This window comes from Somniosus microcephalus, chromosome 11, assembly GCF_052327205.1.
Source record: "Somniosus microcephalus isolate GS21.2 chromosome 11, FLI_Smic_1.0, whole genome shotgun sequence".
NCBI classification, from domain to species: domain Eukaryota; kingdom Metazoa; phylum Chordata; class Chondrichthyes; order Squaliformes; family Somniosidae; genus Somniosus; species Somniosus microcephalus.
Window position 1 is genome coordinate 227,692,638 of NC_140997.1, and position 18,081 is coordinate 227,710,718.

An 18,081-nucleotide genomic window follows, 5' to 3' on the forward strand; every position below is an offset into this window, starting at 1 on the left:
ACTCGAGTGCTGCTCCTATTGGATCGGGATGGGAGGACAATGCCTTTAAAAACAAAACACTGCGCTCCTGCCCTCGCTCCAACGCCACCGGCGAGACTGAGCTATTACGTCGCCACGTTAGGCGGAGGGTTGCCATTAAAAAGGGGGAAGGGCAGCACGTGGGTCGTCGCAGCGCGAACGAAATCTCGCGAGGTTATAGCGACAAAAAAAACAAACAAGCCGGCAAAGCTGAGAAAAGCAAAATTAAAAAATAAACTAACGGAACGTCGCAAAAATAATTATGAAGAAAGGATGAGACGTTTGAAAAAGATTTCCTCGTGTGAAAACTGACAGAAATGTGAAGTGGTTTTTCATCATAATATAAAAACAAATTGCCATTCGCGAGTTGGCGCCAAAATCTGACGAAAGGTCATCGACCTGAAACGTTGACTCTGTTTCTCTCTCCACGGATGCTGCCCGGCCTGCTGGGTTTTTCCAGGACTTTCTGTTGTTATTTCTCAAGTTGTTTTTGCTGATTTGGTCGTGGCTTGGCGGGAAATGCAAATTCCCGGTGAGTCTGAAACCGAGACTGAGCCCCTCCCCCCGGCCCCAGACCGAGCCCCTCCCCCCGGCCCCAGCCCCTCCCCCCGGCCCCAGACCGAGACCCAGCCCCTCCCCCCGGCCCCAGACCGAGACCCAGCCCCTCCCCCCGGCCCCAGACCGAGACCCAGCCCCTCCCCCCGGCCCCAGACCGAGACCCAGCCCCTCCCCCCGGCCCCAGACCGAGACCGAGCCCCTCCCCCCGGCCCCAGACCGAGACCCAGCCCCTCCCCCCGGCCCCAGACCGAGACCGAGCCCCTCCCCCCGGCCCCAGACCGAGAACCAGCCCCTCCCCCCGGCCCCAGACCGAGCCCCTCCCCCCGGCCCCAAACCGAGACCCAGCCCCTGCCCCCGGCCCCAGACCGAGACCCAGCCCCTCCCCTCGGCCCCAGACCGAGACCCAGCCCCTCCCCCCGGCCCCAGACCCAGCCCCTCCCCCCGGCCCCGGACCGAGACCCAGCCCCTCCCCCCGGCCCCGGACCGAGACCCAGCCCCTCCCCCCCGGCCCCGGACCGAGCCCCAGCCCCTCCCCCCGGCCCCGGACCGAGCCCCAGCCCCTCCCCCCGGCCCCGGACCGAGCCCCAGCCCCTCCCCCCGGCCCCGGACCGAGCCCCTCCCCCCGGCCCCGGACCGAGCCCCTCCCCCCGGCCCCAGACCGAGCCCCTCCCCCCGGCCCCAGACCGAGACCGAGCCCCTCCCCCCGGCCCCAGACCGAGCCCCTCCCCCCGGCCCCAGACCGAGCCCCTCCCCCCGGCCCCAGACCGAGACCGAGCCCCTCCCCCCGGCCCCAGACCGAGACCGAGCCCCTCCCCCCGGCCCGAGCCCCTCCCCCCGGCCCCAGACCGAGGCCGAGCCCCTCCCCCCGGCCCCAGACCGAGCCCCTCCCCCCGGCCCCAGACCGAGCCCCTCCCCCGGCCGAGACCGAGCCCCTCCCCCCGGCCCGAGACCGAGCCCCTCCCCCCGGCCCCAGACCGAGCCCCTCCCCCCGGCCCCAGACCGAGCCCCTCCCCCCGGCCCCAGACCGAGCCCCTCCCCCCGGCCCCAGACCGAGACTGAGCCCCTCCCCCCGGCCCCAGACCGAGACTGAGCCCCTCCCCCCGGCCCCAGACCGAGACTGAGCCCCTCCCCCCGGCCCCAGACCGAGACTGAGCCCCTCCCCCCGGCCCCAGACCGAGACTGAGCCCCTCCCCCCGGCCCCAGACCGAGACTGAGCCCCTCCCCCCGGCCCCAGACCGAGACTGAGCCCCTCCCCCCGGCCCCAGACCGAGACTGAGCCCCTCCCCCCGGCCCCAGACCGAGCCTGAGCCCCTCCCCCCGGCCCCAGACTGAGCCTGAGCCCCTCCCCCCGGCCCCAGACCGAGCCCCTCCCCCCGCCCCCAGACCGAGACCGTGCCCCTCCCCCTGGCCGAGCCCCTCACCCCGGCCCCAGACCGAGCCCCTCCCCCCCGGCCCCAGACTACGCCCCTCCCCCCCGGCCCCAGACTACGCCCCTCCCCCCGGCCCCAGACTACGCCCCTCCCCCCGGCCCCAGGCTACGCCCCTCCCCCCGGCCCCAGACTACGCCCCTCCCCCCCGGCCCCAGACTGAGATATCCTGAGGGGCAGCGTTTGACATGTAAGATACACACATGCAAACTTGAAACAATTGGAGTAAATTAATGTAATATGTTTTATTCAGTATATTTATTTTTCTTTTAAAATTGATTATATTATGTGTGAAGAATTACGAAAGACGGCAGAAAAAGTCGTTAGATGAAATGAAAAGTCATGAAATCTAGCGACAAAAATCGCTGAATTGTCAACTCTGGAAAGGAACAGAAGGATATGTTGATCGGGTGAGATGAAGAGGGGTGGAAGGAGGCTGGTGTGGAGCAGAAACACCGGCACGGACCAGTTGGGCCGAATGGCCTGTTTCTGTGCTGTAGATACTTTGTAATTTGCCAGTGAGTGACTTGGCAAATCAACAGGAAAAATAACAAGGCAGGCAGGGGTTTGCAGTTAAGTGCAGCGTGTGGGATCTTGCTCTGCACAAAATGGCTGCTGCATTTGCAACCGTGACGGCACTCCAGAGTAACCTGCTGTCTACGAACTGCGTCTAGGAAACAGCACAGGCACTTTTTAAATGATGGTTCTTCCTCTTCTCTTTCACCAGGAGAATATCGCTTTAAATTAGGAACAGGCGATCTTGTCCAGCCAATGTCAGTATAAAGTATTTGTAGATCAGGGTATAGCATGGGCCGAACAGAGTAACTCTCCCCTTACTCTGCACTTTAACCACATCACAACTGCACCCATTCCAGCGTCTGTGGGACAGGTTTCCCATTACCCACACACGCCATCCCTGTGGCTTCTGTGACTGACATCATCAATTTAAGAGAGAGCGAGCAAGAGAGGAGGCGGTTATTAGAATCATAGAAAGTTACGGCACAGAAGGAGGCCATTCGGCCCATCGTGTCTGTGCCGGCCGAGAAAGAGCTCTCCAGCCTAATCCCACTTTCCAGCTCTTGGTCCGTAGCCCTGTAGGTTACGGCACTTCAAGTGCATATCCAAGTACTTTTTAAGTGTGATGAGGGTTTCTGCCTCTCCCACCCTTTCAGGCAGTGAGTTCCAGACCCCCACCACCCTCTGGGTGAAAAAGTTCTCCTCAGCTCCCCTCTAATCCTTCGACCAATTACTTTAAATCTCTGCCCCCTGGTTATTGACCTCTCTGCTAAGGGAAATAGGTCCTTCCTATCCACTCTATCTTGGCCCCTCATAATTTTATACACCTCAATCAAGTCTCCCCTCAGCCTCCTCTGCTCCAAAGGAAACAACCCCAGCCTCATCCAATCTTCTCTCATAGCTAAAATTTTGGATATTAAGGGAATCAAGGGATATGGGGATAGTGCAGGAAAGTGGAGTTCAGGTAGATCAACGATGATTTTATTGAATGGCGCGAGGGGACTCGTGCTCCTGTTTATGTTCTTATGTAAAATTCTCCACTCCTGACAACATCCTCGTAAATCTCTTCTGCACCCCCTCTAGTGCAATCACATCTTTCCTATAATGTGCTGACCAGAACTGTACACAGCACCCTACCTGTGGCCTAACTAATGTTTTATACAGTTCAAACATAACCTCCCTGCCTCGGCTAATAAAGGAAAGTATCCCGTATGCCTTCTTAACCACCTGTCCTGCTACATTCAGGGATCTATGGACATGCACTCCAAGGTCCCTCTGATCCTCTAAACTTCTCAGTGTCCTACCATTTAATGTGCATTCCCTTGCCTTGTTGCCCCTCCCCAAATGCATTACCTCACACTTCTCCGGATTGAATTCCATTTGCCACTTTTCTGCCCACCTGACCAGTCCATTGATATCTTCCTGCAGTCTGCAGCTTTCTTCCTCACTATCAACCACACGGCCAATTTTTGTATCATCTGCAAACTTCTTAATCATACCCCCTACGTTCAAGTCTAAATCATTGATATATACCACAAGAAGCAAGGGACTTAGTACTGAGCCCTGCGGAACCCCGCTGGAAACAGTCTTCCAGGCACAAAAACACCCGTCGACTATTACCCTTTGCCTCCTGCCACTGAGCCAATTCTGGATCCAACTTGTCACTTTCCCTTGGATCCCATGGACATTTACTTTTCTGACCAGTCTGCCATGTAGGACCTTGTCAAAAGCCTTGCTAAAATCCATGTAGACTACATCAAACGCGCTACCCTCATCGACCCTCCTTGTTATCGCCTCAAAAAATTCAATCAAGTTAGTCAGACACAATCTTCCCTAAACAAATCCATGCCGACTGTCCTTGAATAATCCATTATTGGATGGCAAAAAGGAGCAGAATCCATGGCTGATTTTTCTCTTCCCCAGCTCAGGGACCATTGCCATTTTCTAAACTACTGATGCAGCTGGGATGAGTTAACTCTGCACAGCCTGGGAACTGTACAGGCCATCGCGTTGAGGGGAGGCGGAGGGGGTGGTAGGGGAGGCCTATCACTTTAAACCTGTAAGTTAGATTTCCAGTGTTGTCTATGCAAGTCAGATTTATAGACAGGTAATAGAGGCAACAATCTTGATTCACTGTTTTCGAAAGTGCTCTCTCTCTCTGGCTAATTAAACGCATTGAGCTAATCACGGATCTCTCTGACTCTCTGATTATCCTCTTGGAAACATGCTGATGTGGGAGCAATCACCATCGGAACTCGGCTAATTTAATCAAGTAAAAAATAACTGATTCAGGTAAAAGCTGATTGCGGGGAACGCAATCAGCAAAATTAAATCATTTATAAAAAGACAGGATCAGAGAGACCAGGCGAGGATCGATTCTTCCTCGTGATTTGGTGAGGTTTGTTTTCTGTTCACTGAGGTGAGTAGGGAACGGATTGTATTTCTAACCCCCCCCCGTGTCACAATGATCGATGAGGTCAGGCAGGGTAAAGGTCAAGGTGTTCCCTCTCCTTAAACACAACCAATTTTAGTTCTATTTCCCTCACTGGGTATCACTTGGACCCCCTCCACCCAATCTCATAAGACCCCTACAGTTTGGCTGAGTCAGGGAGATTTTATCTCACCCTGGGTTTAAACTCCAGCCCCAAGAAATGGTTCGGATAAAAAAAAATGCCCCTTCGATCGCACCCTTCCAGGATATGAACCCTACCACTGTTCCATTACCGCTTTAGCATCCACCTGATCAGTTCAACGTCTCATCTGAAAGATGGCTCCTCTGACAGTGCAGCACTCCCTCAGCACTGCACTGGAGTGTCAGCCTCAATTTTTGTGCTCAAGTCTCTGGAGTGGGACTTTAACCCACAACCTTCTGACTCAGAGGTGAGGGTGCTGCCCACTGAGACACGGCTGACACCCAAGAAAGGGTTCAGATGAAAACTGCCCTTCGATTTCACCCATATAGGATATGAGCCCTATCGCTTTCCATTACCGCTTTAGCATCCACCTGATTAGGCGGGCAGGACCTCGGTTTAACATCTCATCTGACGACGCAGCACTCCCTCAGCGCTACACACTTACACAAATGGGCTTAAGTCCTTGTGTGGGATTCAATAAATAATAAAGCACGTGCCCCCAGACGTCCCAAAGCGTTTCCCAGCCAACGCCTTGAAAAATAGCCACTGTTCTTCAGCCGCGACAGACAACTTGAGCACAGCAAGATCCCACAGCCAGCAAAAGAGATGAACGACCAGTTCTTTTGATGGTTTTGGGGAATGAACGATAACCGGGACAACATTAAAAAAAAATCACTCTCGGGTTGTGGGCGTCGCTGGCAAGGCCGGCATTTATTGCCCACCCCGATCAACTGAGTGGCTTCGCTAGGCCGCTTCAGAGGGGAGTTAAGAGTCATCCACATTGGCGAGAAGCTGGGGTCACATATAGGCCCAGACCCGGGCGAGGACGGCAGGTTTCCTTCCCTAAAGGCACCTCAGTGAACCGGTTGGGTTTTCACGACAATCTGACAGCTTCATGGTCACTTTTACCGATCCCAGATTTTTTATTTCTCAAACACGGTGGGATCTGAACTGCAGCGTTCTCTGGATTATTAGTCCAATGACATAACCACTACGCCACCGTATAAACCCCCCTGCTCCTCTTCCAATATCGCCATGGGGTCTTTTATGTCCAGCAAGGCGTGCGCTAATCCACTACAATACTCAGTAACAGCCAATTTATTTCGATATTATTGAAATAAACACAATCTCAAAGGGTAACACATAGGATGCATTATTAAACACTTACTGACTCAGTCATTGGGAAGCCAGAAGTGTTATCTAGAGAAAAACTTGAAAAGAGTGATCGGTCAATGTAACAGATTTTCCCACACCCACCATTCCCCTCACTATGGTGACCAGCTGGTGGGTTTTTTCATTCATTCACAGGATGTGGGCATCGCTGGCAAGGCCGGCATTTATTGCCCACCATCTAATTGCAGCGAGTTCCAGATCCCCACCAAACTCTGGGTGAAAAAAGTTCTCAACTCCCCTTTAATCCTTCCAGCAATTACTTTAAATCTATGCCCCCTGCTCCCTCAGTGCTGCACTCGAGTGTCAGCCTAGGTTTTTTTTTTGAGCTCAAGTCTCTGGAATGGGAGTTGAACCTACAACCTTCTGATTCAGAGGCGAGGGTGCTGCCCACTGAGCCACGTAGTCAGAAGGTTGTGGGTTTAAGCCCCACTCTGGAGACTTTAGCAAATTAGCCATACCTGACACTCCAGTGCAGTACTGAGGGAGTGCTGCACTGTCGGAGGTGTCGTCTATCGGATGAGACGTTAAACCCCGTCTGCCCTCCGAGGATGTAAAAGATCCCGTGGCACTATTTCGAAGAAGAGCAGGGGAGTTCTCCCCAGATATTGTCCTGGCCAATATTTATCCCTCAAATCAACTTCAACAGATTATCTGGTCATTTTCACATTGCTGTTTGTGGGAGCTTGCTGTGCGCAAATTGGCTGCTGCATTTCCTACATTACAACAGTGACTGCACTTCAAAAGTACTTCATTGGCTGTAAAGCACTTTGTGGGATGTCCTGAGGTTATGAAAGGCGCTATAGAAATGCAAGTCTCTTACCTCCTCTTTCTCGCAGGTCTGTGGGAAGTGGATGAAGTATGGCTGCTTCTCCTTTTTTAGCCTCTGCCACTCGAAGAATCCATCAGCCAACACAACACAGCGCTGTCCTTTCATGAATGGATCCTGTCGAAGAACACGCTAAGCTGATCACAGCCTTTTCCTTTTATACAGACTGCCCTGATTCTGAAGACGTTTCTAAAGTTTCTAAATCAAACGTGTCGTAATCTTATTTAAAATGTAAGAGTCAGTTCCCCTCCCTGTCATGATGCAGAGGGCGTTAGTTATTGAAGGATTCGAAGCATTTTTATGGAAAGTAGGAACGTCGAAGCTTTTTGTCATATGTAGCCTTTCAGGAGTGGAATTAGGAAACACTTCTACACGCAAAGGGTGGTAGAAGTTTGGAACTCTCTTCCGCAAACAGCAATTGATGCTAGTTAATTTAAATCTGAGATTGATAAGATTTTTGTTAACCAAAGGTATTAAGGAATACGGGCCAAAGGTAGGAATATGGAGTTAGGTCGCAGATCAGCCATGATCTCATTGAATGGCAGAACAGGCTCGAGGGGCTGAATGGCCTCCTCCTGTTCCTATGAGCCTCAAGAAGCTTGCTGTGCAAGTGACTACACTTCAAAAGTACTTTATTGGCTGTGAAGTGCTTTGGGACATCCTGCTGTCCTGAAAGGCACTATATAGGAACAGAAGAATAGCGAGATGAAACAAGACCAAGGTCCATCTAATCTGCCTTCTACTATTCTTCTTTACCCAGAGGGTGGTGACAATGTGGAACTCGCTACCACAGGGAGTGGTTGAGGTGAATAGCATGGATGCATTTAAAGGGAAGCTGGATAAACACAAGGGGAAAAAGGAATAGAAGGATATGCCAATGGGGTTAGAAGATGAGGCTTGTGTGGAGCATAAACCCCGGCATGGACCAGTTGGCTCGAATGGCCTGTTTCTGTGCTGTACATTCTATGTAATCCTGATAGTCGCTTAATACAATGATAATGGAGTTGGAGGAAGAGCGTGGGTGTGCTGTGCGAGCATCTTACCTTGTATGACTTCTTCTGCATCATCCCATCACTGCGGCAGTTGCTGGTGCTGTACTGCATTTTCTTGGGGTCATTCTCCCGAAACCAGGAAGGAATCAGACCCCACCGCATGGCTGCTAGGATAGGCTCCGCAGTCTCCGCATCCTGACAAAACAAAGACAGTCAGTTGGCCAAATAAAATGACCTTTTCCATCTTAAGTGCATTCTCGTGCTCCTGCCCCCGATCACTGACTCCTGCTGGAAAGGGTGGATTCTGGATTACAAGCAGGGTTAGATTAGGCTGACACCCCCCGACAGCTAATAAGGTGCTAACCCGCACTATCCAAACACACACGGATAATTGTCACTTAGGCAATGTGCTAGCATGCAGTTGGTACCTGTGGAACTGCAGCCCAGACGGCACCTGCAGAACACGGCACTGCAGCCTTCATCTAATTGGTGCTGGACTGACAACCCACAGATTGTTGAGTTCAAATCCCACCATGGCAAACTGTGAAACTGCATTCAATAAATCGAGTGAGAAAGCAGAGCCACCTCACCTTGATCGACAATGGTTTCACCATCGCCAAGTCCCCAGCATCAGCATCTTGTGGGGGGTGGGGGTGTCACCACTGAGTAGATGTTGTACAGAAGCAGCCATGTCAGCACCATAACTACAGGAGCAGGACAGCCGGCGCCCCATGAACCACACCAGCCGGCGCCCCATGAACCACGCCAGCCGGCGCCCCATGAACCACGCCAGCCGGCGCCCCATGAACCACACCTGTGCAGCAAGTAAAGGAGAGAAATTTTGGAGAAAGATAAAAGTAACAAACTGAATTTCCCCCCCGACATTAATTCAAATACAATAAATAGGGAAATGCCTGCGTTGGTTTTGTATTTCTCTGTTTTGTTTCCACTCTGGCTAGAATGCAACATAGAAACCTGGGACAAAAACTTTTTTTTTTTTATTCATGGGATATGGACATCACTGGCGAGGCCAGCATTTATTGCCCATCCCTAATTGCCCTCGAGAAGGTTGGTGGTGAGCCGCCTTCTTGAACCGCTGCAGTCCGTGTGGTGAGGGTTTTCCTCGCGGTTTATTACAACTGAGTAGCTTGTTAGGCCATTTCAGAGGAGGGTTAAAGGTCAACCACATTGCCGTGGGTCTGGAGTCACATATAGGCCAGACCGGGTAAGGACGGCAGATTTCCCTCCCTAAAAGGACATTAGTGAATCAGATGGGTTTTTACGACAATCTGGTAGTTTCATGGTCACCATTACTGATACTAGCTTTTTATTCCAGATTTATTTAATGAACTGAATTTAAATTCCCCAGCTGCCGTGGTGGGACTTGAACTCATGTCTCCGGATCATTAGTCCAGACCTCGGGATTTCTAGGGCAGTAACATAACCACTGTGCTGATGACAGTAAATTAAAATGTAAAGACCTTCCAATCACGAGTATTAAGAAGCATAAAAATACAGATGAAAAAAGACTGTAATTACTTTGTGAAAGTGTCTTCTGGACACCAGCACTGGGCCGTTGGAATGTGGGCTTCTGTTGAACGAGGGCTTGTACTTATCTTGGTCCCCATTTCTCCATTCAGGATCCCTCCTCCTTCCTCGCTCGTCTCGATAGGCACAGGCGCGTCTGATCTGATCAGCAGCCAGCGTGCATGCCGTGCGCCCACACATGTTGGCTATGAGTAGTGCTTGGCCCAAACCCTTATACTGGAAGCCTGTAAAAGAGATGGTGCAATGTCAAATTAATTACACATGGTTATTATTATGCTACAACATGAGCACGGACAGCAATCTAATCTCAGAATCTAGGTGACTTTATCATGTTATTTGAACCCTTTGAATGGATCCCCATGTAATCCACTCTTCCGTATTCAATATCCTCACTGTGGGTTCAAGTCCCACTCCAGAGGCTTGAGTACAAAAATCTAGGCAGTACTGAGGGAGTGCTGCACTGTCTGAGGTGCCGTCTTTCGGATGAGACGTTAAACCGAGGCCCTGTCTGCTCTCTCAGGTGGATGTAAAAGATCCTCTGGCACTATTTCAAAGACGAGCAAGGGAGTTCTCCCCGGTGACCTGGCCAATATTTATCCCTCAATCAACATCACTAAAACAGATTATCTGGTTATTATCACATTACTGTTTGTGGGAGCTTGCTGTGCGCAAATTGGCTGCCGCATTTCCTACATTACAACAGTGACTACAGTTCAAAAAGTACTTAATTGGCAGTAAAGCGCTTTGGGACGTCTTGAGGTCATGAAAGGCGCTGTAGAAATGCAAGACTTTTATTTACATTCAATATCCTCACTGCTCTGATTAAAAACTCTTTTTTGTCCTAATGCAGGACGCCATAAAGGTTGGAAAAATGGGCATTAGATCAAGTAAGAAATGACTGAGGTAGGCAAGGAGTCCCATAGTGTGGAGGTCCTGAGAAAGAACGAGTTGGAGAAGGAGATGATGGTGCAAGTCTCTATTTTAATGCATCCAGGATGGGGTCACGTAGGATGGCACTCTTGGAGGGAAAGAGAGGAAAGTTCTAAACTATAATGCAGAGAAATCAACGAGGAAAGTGATTTTGAAACCTTAAAAAAAAAACTTCCTAAGCCTCTTCCAACTAGAACAAATAATATTCAATTTACTGGAAAATGTCAAGATTGGACGGCTTTGGATCGAAGGGTTATTCTACTTTCATTCTCCCATAATAGAAATGGAATCCCAAGCATCCAGATGAGCAACAACCTCCACTTTTACAGCATCTCTAACATAACAAGATAACCCAATACTTCACAAGAGGACTAATCACTCGGCAGAAAATGGAAGGAAAGTGAGAGCTGGTAAAGGCACAGTTGAAGAGGTGGGTTTTGACGAGTCTCTCTATGATTGGAAGAAAGGTAAGCAAAGAGGAGGGGTTTAAGAAGAGGTCATGGGGTAGAAATTGGACCTCATTGTATGTTGTTGACTGGCCAGCCAACTAGGCTCATTGAAGGGTAGACTGGGGGCTGAAAATCTTTCCACTTGGATCCAGATAAATCTGCAAGCTAATGTCCTAATGTATAGTGCTCCTCCAGCCCTACAACCCTCCGAGAACTCTGCACTCCTCCAATCCTGGCCTCTTGTGTATCCCCGACTCCCTTCGCCCAACCATTGGCAGTCGTGCCTTCAGCTGCCTGGGCCCTAAAGTCTGGAATTCCCTCCCTAAACCTCTCCACCTTTCTCTCCTCCTTTAAGACCCTCCTTAAAATCTATCTTGCTGGCCTTTTGGTCACCTGTCCTAGTATCTCCTTCTTTGGCTCGGTGTCAATTTTTTTTTGTCTGATTATGCTCCTGTGAGGTACCTTGGGACATTTTACTATGTTAAAAGGTGCTACATAAATGCAAGCTCTTGTTGTTATTCTAAGCTGGACAAACAGCAAGACGCTTACTCGTGCTTTGAGCTGGTAAGATACAGTTTTAGCTGTTTAAATTCCACCAGTAACCCGCCACACTTAAGGAGTCTCTCACCTGTTAAAACCGGTCAACATTTTCCATTATAAATTGTTATGTTCACGGTTATAATGAAAACTGGCTATGTAAACATTACACCCTCCCACCAGCGGAGGCACTAGAGCATCACCACTGGCAGCATGACAACATCGGCACTGGTTCCGTGATGGCACTCTTGCCTTTGAGTCAAAGGCCACTCCAGAGACTTGAGCACAAAATCTAGGCTGACACTCCCAGTGCAGTACTGAGGGAATGCTGCACTGTCGGAGGTGCCGTCTTTCAGATGAGACGTTAAACCAAAACCCCATCCACCTGCCTGGGTGAGTGTAAAACATCCCCCGTGGCTTTACACGAGGAAGAATAAGCGAGTTCTCTTGGTGCCGTGGCTAACATTTATCTCTCGACCAACACCGCCAAAAACAGATCAACTGCTCATTGTTGTTTATGGAACCTTGCTGTGCAGAAACTGGCTGCTGCAATTGGCCTACAAAACAGCGACTACAAAATTAATTCATTGGCTGTAAAGCGCTTTGGGACGTCCCGAGGACATGAAAGGTCCAATATTAATGCAAGGTCTTTCTTCCTTTCACATAGCAGTAACCTACTGGGCTACGGACCAAGAGCTGGAAAGTGGGATTAGGCTGGGTAACTCTTTTGCGGCTGACACAGACACGATGGGCCGAATGGCCTCCTTCGGTGCCGTAGATTTCTATGATAGCTAGCTTCTGTGGAATTTACAATGAAAATATAAAAATAAGGACGAAACCCATGCCTTTAAAATGGCAATAGAATTACGTCTGCGTTCTCCGATTCCAATTATTACCCTCCGTCGCCGCCCCGGCTTCCGGTCTCTAACCCCACTTCACCTTGGTCTTTAATCGCAAAGCCACAGCAGATCGACTGGTATTCTCTAAAATATTTAAACCGCTTCCCTTTTTAAAACAAAAACAGCCGCGCATTCGTCCCGCTTGCGCCGTCCAATGCAGCAACCTTTCTGCAGTGAAAGGGCAACTTGTGGCTCAGAGTCAGGAAGCTGCTGCAAGGGATGTGCATCATTTTTTGGCGGCAGATAAATCTGCATCCATTTGTTGAATCTGGTTCCGTGCGCGGCAGATTCCAGCCAGCAACCTCCGCAGAGAAATAAGGTCTAATCACAAAGGGAAGAGACAGGGCCAAGTTCTTTGCAACTTCATTCTGACAAAAAGGGAAAAACACACACTATTATACAACCAGACAGTTCCAGTGGGATTTCTATTGATGGTCAGCCAGTTGTCTGGCAATAGAGGAACAAATCCAAGAGAAATATTTAACTATTCCCCCCTCACTTGTTTATATGTATTCTGGCACAATCAGTGCTTTGCTCTTATTGCAGTCTGCAAAGGGGAATAAAGATTCGATATTAAGTTCAACATCAATGCTAAGTAAACCACATTCCCTAGTATGAAGGTACTACAAAGAGCACGGTACATGCAGTTAGGGTTTAACGGCACCTCACCCTGTACTCTGGACACTGCAGACGCTTTCCGAGTTGTAAAAGTACAGCTGCTACAAGTTCCGAATTAGATTAAGTTCTCTTTGTTTTTTTTTTCTTTGCCGAATTCAAAAAAAGGTTTCCCTCTCTTAATCAAGCAAAAACGCTACCTCTCATCACTTTCTAAAAATGTAATTCCAACCCGCACATTGTTAACTGGTTTTCAGAAATAATTTGTCATTTTAACTTGATGCCAATCAGGTCAGCCGAGGCTCAGCAATCTCGCCTCTGAGGCACAAGTCCCACTCCCGAGATTTCAGCACAAGACACCCTGCCTCCAACAGCCCTGCACAGACAAACATCCTTCCCCCCCCTCAGCCCCCCATTTCCAATATTTAGATGACTAATAAGCAGAACTATTCAAAGAATATGAAAAAACCTTATTTTTTAACGCCCCGATGATTTTTCTCCCGGGTTTTTGCTCACAGCAGTGTCCAAGAGACAGATCTTCAATTCCTGGAGACTCCCGGGCAATCCTGGGGAGGGTTGGCGACCTGAGGCAAGAGTAATGTTGGCCGAGGACTGTAAGCAGACCCAGCCTTTCAGCTACAGGATGCGAGCAGTATTTTTGACAGCAAGTGTGCAGATGGTGACTATTTGAAAAATGCACCTGCGGTTCAGCAGAGCTACACAGATGAGGAAAGTGTGAGGTTCGATATCCGGTCTAGGCAGAGACAGCTGGGTCTAGGCCATGGCGGAGACAGAGGCGCTATAGTTGGCCTCAGAGCCCCTCTTCTAGGAAAGGAGGGGGGGGAAATCAATCAGGGTACCCCCGGTTCCCCCCCCACTCGTGTTGCTACCCAATGAGTCCAAATGGACAGTGTGTGCATGCATGGTGTTGGTGTAGGGGTTACGGGGATCGGGTGGGATATGTGTCGGTGCAGGCTCGATGGGCCGAAATGGCCTCTATCTGCACTGTGGGGTTTCTGTGATTCTGTGAATAGTACAGTACAGGAGGCCATTGGGCCCATCGAGTCTGCGCCAGCTCTTTTGAAGAGCAATCCAGTCAGTCCCACTCCCTCGCTCTTTCCCCATATCCCTGCAATTTTTTCTCCTTCAAGTATTTATCCAATTCCCTTTTGAAGGCTACTGTTGAATCTGTATCCACCACCCTATCAGGCAGCACCTTCCAGATCATAACCACTCATTGCGTAAAAGTTTTTCCTCCTGTCACCTCTGGTTCTTTTGCCAATCACCTTAAATCTGAGCCCTCTGGTTATCGACCCTTCACAACAGGATGAAGCTTGTGCAGTTGAATTTTTTTTAAAAATGAGACAATGATTTCTGGAAAGCTTACTTATAACTCTCATCACAGTACTTATTGCTCTAACTGAATAGATTATACTCATTCAACATTGCAAAGGTCAATACTTATACGTTAAAATAGCAAACTAATGAAGAACGACTATTTTGAGCCTAGGGGTCTGCTGAACTACACAAATCAAAACCTACAGAAGAGGCAAAACTTCAAACTAAATATCAAGGTAGCAGTCAGAATGAAACTAGCACTTTACAAACGGTTCCGAAATACACCATCACAGATGAGCAGATATATTTTGTAAAACACTCTCTGATTACTCAGTGCCCACTTTGTGATTTTTATAAGAATTGTTCCAACAGTTTAAATTTATATATAGCGCCATTTAACATCACAAAATGCTTCACAGCTGGCGGGCAAACACGAGTTACAGGAGCAGTACACCAGTTTGCACTTTCTTCCCACTTTATAGCCAAGAAAGATAGACTTGCATTTCTACAGCGCCTTTCACAACCTCAGATTGTCCCAAAGCGCTTTACAGCCAATGAAGTACTTTTGAAGTGTAGTCACTGTTGTAATGTAGAAAACGTGGCAGCCAATTTGCGCACAGCAAGCTCCCACAAACAGCAAGGGTGATAATGACCAGATAATCTGTTTTAGTGATGTTGATTGAGGGATAAATACTGGCCCCAGGATACCGGGGAGAACTCCCCTTTATTTGAATAGCGCCGTGGAATCTTTTACACCCACCTGAGAGGGCTTGGTTTAACATCTCATCTGAAAGACGGCACCTCAGACAGTGCAGCGCTCCCTCAGCACTGCACTGGGGGTGTCAGCCTCGATTTTTGTGCTCAGGTCTACAAGCTGCGAAAAACCAACATGTTGTGCCTCCAGATTGGAGCAAAGAACTCAAAAAACTTTTAACTAACAGCAAAATAAAAAACACATTTGAAAATCAACTGCTCCCCAGTCTGACCCTTTTTATATGCACATTAACAACGGAGCAAGACATTAAAAGCTAAAGAAAGAAATCAGTGCTACTTCATCTGAATGAAACCCTAAATATAAATGGCACTCTCTGGTTTCTTGTACTTTCTTCCCCTGTAAGGCCCACTTCCCCAGTCACGCCTGAACTTTTCCCTCTCAGAGTAGGAAATACTATTTTAAAAAAAAAGAGGTATTTATTAATAAAGTGACTTTTTTCGCTGAGAGTGGAATTTCAAGGAATAAACACACAGCTTCGATGCAACAACACACACAAAAAAAGCATAAGCTAGTAGTGTCCGCTGGAGCCCTCCCTCTGGCCCCAGTTCCCCATGTGCTGAGCTCCGCTCTGCTACACTACCATTGATACACTGCCAACGACACCCACCTGTCCGCGCCGTTACATTGTTGCCGCTCCGTCCCGCCGCCAAAAGCACCACAACCCGCCTGACGGAGACGTCAGACGCAACGCACTGGACGCAGAAAGCAGGTTACGTCACGGCCACGTCTCGCCGCCATATTGGTGAGGTCAGGACCTACCTCCTTGCTGAATAGTACAGTGGAATGTCCCTTTGCTTCATTTGTTAGATTGTTTTTTTTCTGTTTTATTTCCCATTTTAGTTTATATATATGCCATAGCATAGCAAAATACTGCGGATGCTGGAAACCTGAAATAACAACAGAAAATGCTGGAAAAAACTCAGCAGGCCAGGCAGCATCCGTGGAGAGAGAAACAGAGTTAATGTTTCAGGTCTCTGATGAAGGGTCCCAGACCTGAAACGTTAACTCTGTTTCTCTCTCCACGAATGCTACCTGGCCTGCTGAGTTTTTCCAGCATTTTCTGTTGTATATATATATGCCCCTATTTATATAGGGGCATAGATTTAAAGTAATTGGTAGGAGGTTTAGAGGAGAACTTTTTTCACCCAGAGGGTGCTGGGGGGTCTGGAACTCACTGCCTGAAAGGGTGGTAGAGGCAGAAACCCTCATCCCATTTAGAAAGTACTCAGATATGCACGTGAAGTGCTGTAACCTGCAAGGATACGGACCAAGAGCTGGAAAGTGGGATTAAGCTGGATAGCTCTTTGTCGGCCGGCCTGGACACGATGGGCCGAATGGCCTCCTTCTGTGCCGTAAATTTCTATGATTCTAGTAACAGGAGTGGGCCATTCAGCCCCTCGAGCCTGTACCGCCATTCAATTAGATCATGACTGATTTGCGACCGAACTCCATATACCCACCTTTGGCCCAGATCCCTTAATACCTTTGCTTAACAGAAAGCTATCAAGCTCAGATTTAAAATTAACAATTGATCTAGCATCAACTGCCGTTTGCGGAAGAGAGTTCCAAACTTCTACCACCCTTTGTGTGTAAAAGTGTTTCCTAATTTCACTCATGAAAGATCTGGCTCTAATTCTTTGACTATGCCCCCTCGTCCTAGAATCCCCAACCAGTGGAAATAGTTTCTCTCGATCTACCCTATTTGTTCCCCTTAATATCCTGAAAACTTCGATCAGATCACCCCTAAATGTTCTATTTACGTATCCTGTATGTTTTATTTTTCCTTCCCTTATCCCCAAAGAAAGAATTTGCATTTATATAGAGCTTTTCACATCCTCAAGACATCCCAAAGCGCTTTTACAGCCAATTGATTACTTTTAAAGTGCAGTCACTGTTGTCATGTATGCAAACGCAACAGCCAATTTGTGCACAGCACGATCCCACCATTAGCAATGAGATAAATGAAAGTTATTTTTCTATTCCTTTCCCTCCCTCACCTCATGAAAATCCTCACCACATCCTCTCTCTGCCTTTAAAAACCTTCTTGAAGCCCACCTCTTTGACCAAGCCTTCAGTCACTCTGTCTAATCTCTCCCCCATGACTCCTTCCTTTATGTATTTCTATGTACCTTTTCTCCGCCCTCTGTAAAGCATCTTGGGGTGTTCTCCATGTTAAAGGTTGTATATTGTTGTTCTTCACTCAGCATTGCTCCAAGAAACCAAAGCTGGCAATTCACTGGCAAGGGCATCTGCTACATTCATTCATTTCATTACCTGGGATGGCAGGAATGATGTATGAGGAGAGATTGGGTCGATTGGGCTTATACTCGCTGGAGTTTAGAAGAATGAGAGGGGATCTCATTGAAACTTATAAAATTCTAACAGGACTAGACAGACTAGATGCAGGAAGGATGTTCCCGATGGCGGGGGAGTCCAGAACCAGGGGTCACAGTCTAAAGATAAGGGGTAAGCCATTTAGGACTGAGATGAGGAGGAATTTCTTCACCCAGAGAGTGGTGAACCTGTGGAATTCTCTACCACAGAAGGCAGTTGAGGCCAATTCATTAAATATATTCAAGAAGGAGTTAAATATATTTCTTAAGGCTAAAGGGATCAAGGGATATGGGGAGAAGGCAGGACAGGGTACTGAGTTTGGATGATCAGCCATGATCTCATTAAATGGAGCAGGCTCGAGGGGCCGAATGGCCTACTCCTGCTCCTATCTTCTATGTTTCTATGTTAAAGGTTGTATATTGTTGTTCTTTACTCAGCATTGCTTCAAGAAACCAAAGCTGGCAATTCACTGGCAAGGGCATCTGCTACATTCATTCATTTCATTATAATTTT

At 48.8% G+C, this 18,081-nt stretch overlaps 1 protein-coding gene across 7 annotated transcripts in view; it reads right to left on the minus strand.

Moving 5' to 3' along the window:
- Positions 1 to 18,081, minus strand: part of hmces (5-hydroxymethylcytosine binding, ES cell specific) — a 252,846-nt gene that overhangs the window by 16,314 nt on the left and 218,451 nt on the right. For 5 of the 7 annotated variants that reach the window (XM_086002079.1, XM_086002081.1, XM_086002080.1 and 2 more), the window contains 3 exons: positions 9,683 to 9,915; positions 8,195 to 8,338; positions 7,146 to 7,268 (listed from right to left, as the gene is read on the minus strand). In XM_086002079.1, coding sequence (XP_085858205.1) covers positions 7,146 to 7,268; positions 8,195 to 8,338; positions 9,683 to 9,871 — 456 coding nt within the window. In that variant the 5' untranslated portion in view covers positions 9,872 to 9,915. Of the gene's footprint in view, positions 1 to 7,145; positions 7,269 to 8,194; positions 8,339 to 9,682; positions 9,916 to 13,590; positions 13,725 to 15,841; positions 15,959 to 18,081 lie in introns of those variants that run through there. The other 2 variants (XM_086002076.1, XM_086002082.1) reach the window with 2 other exon arrangements.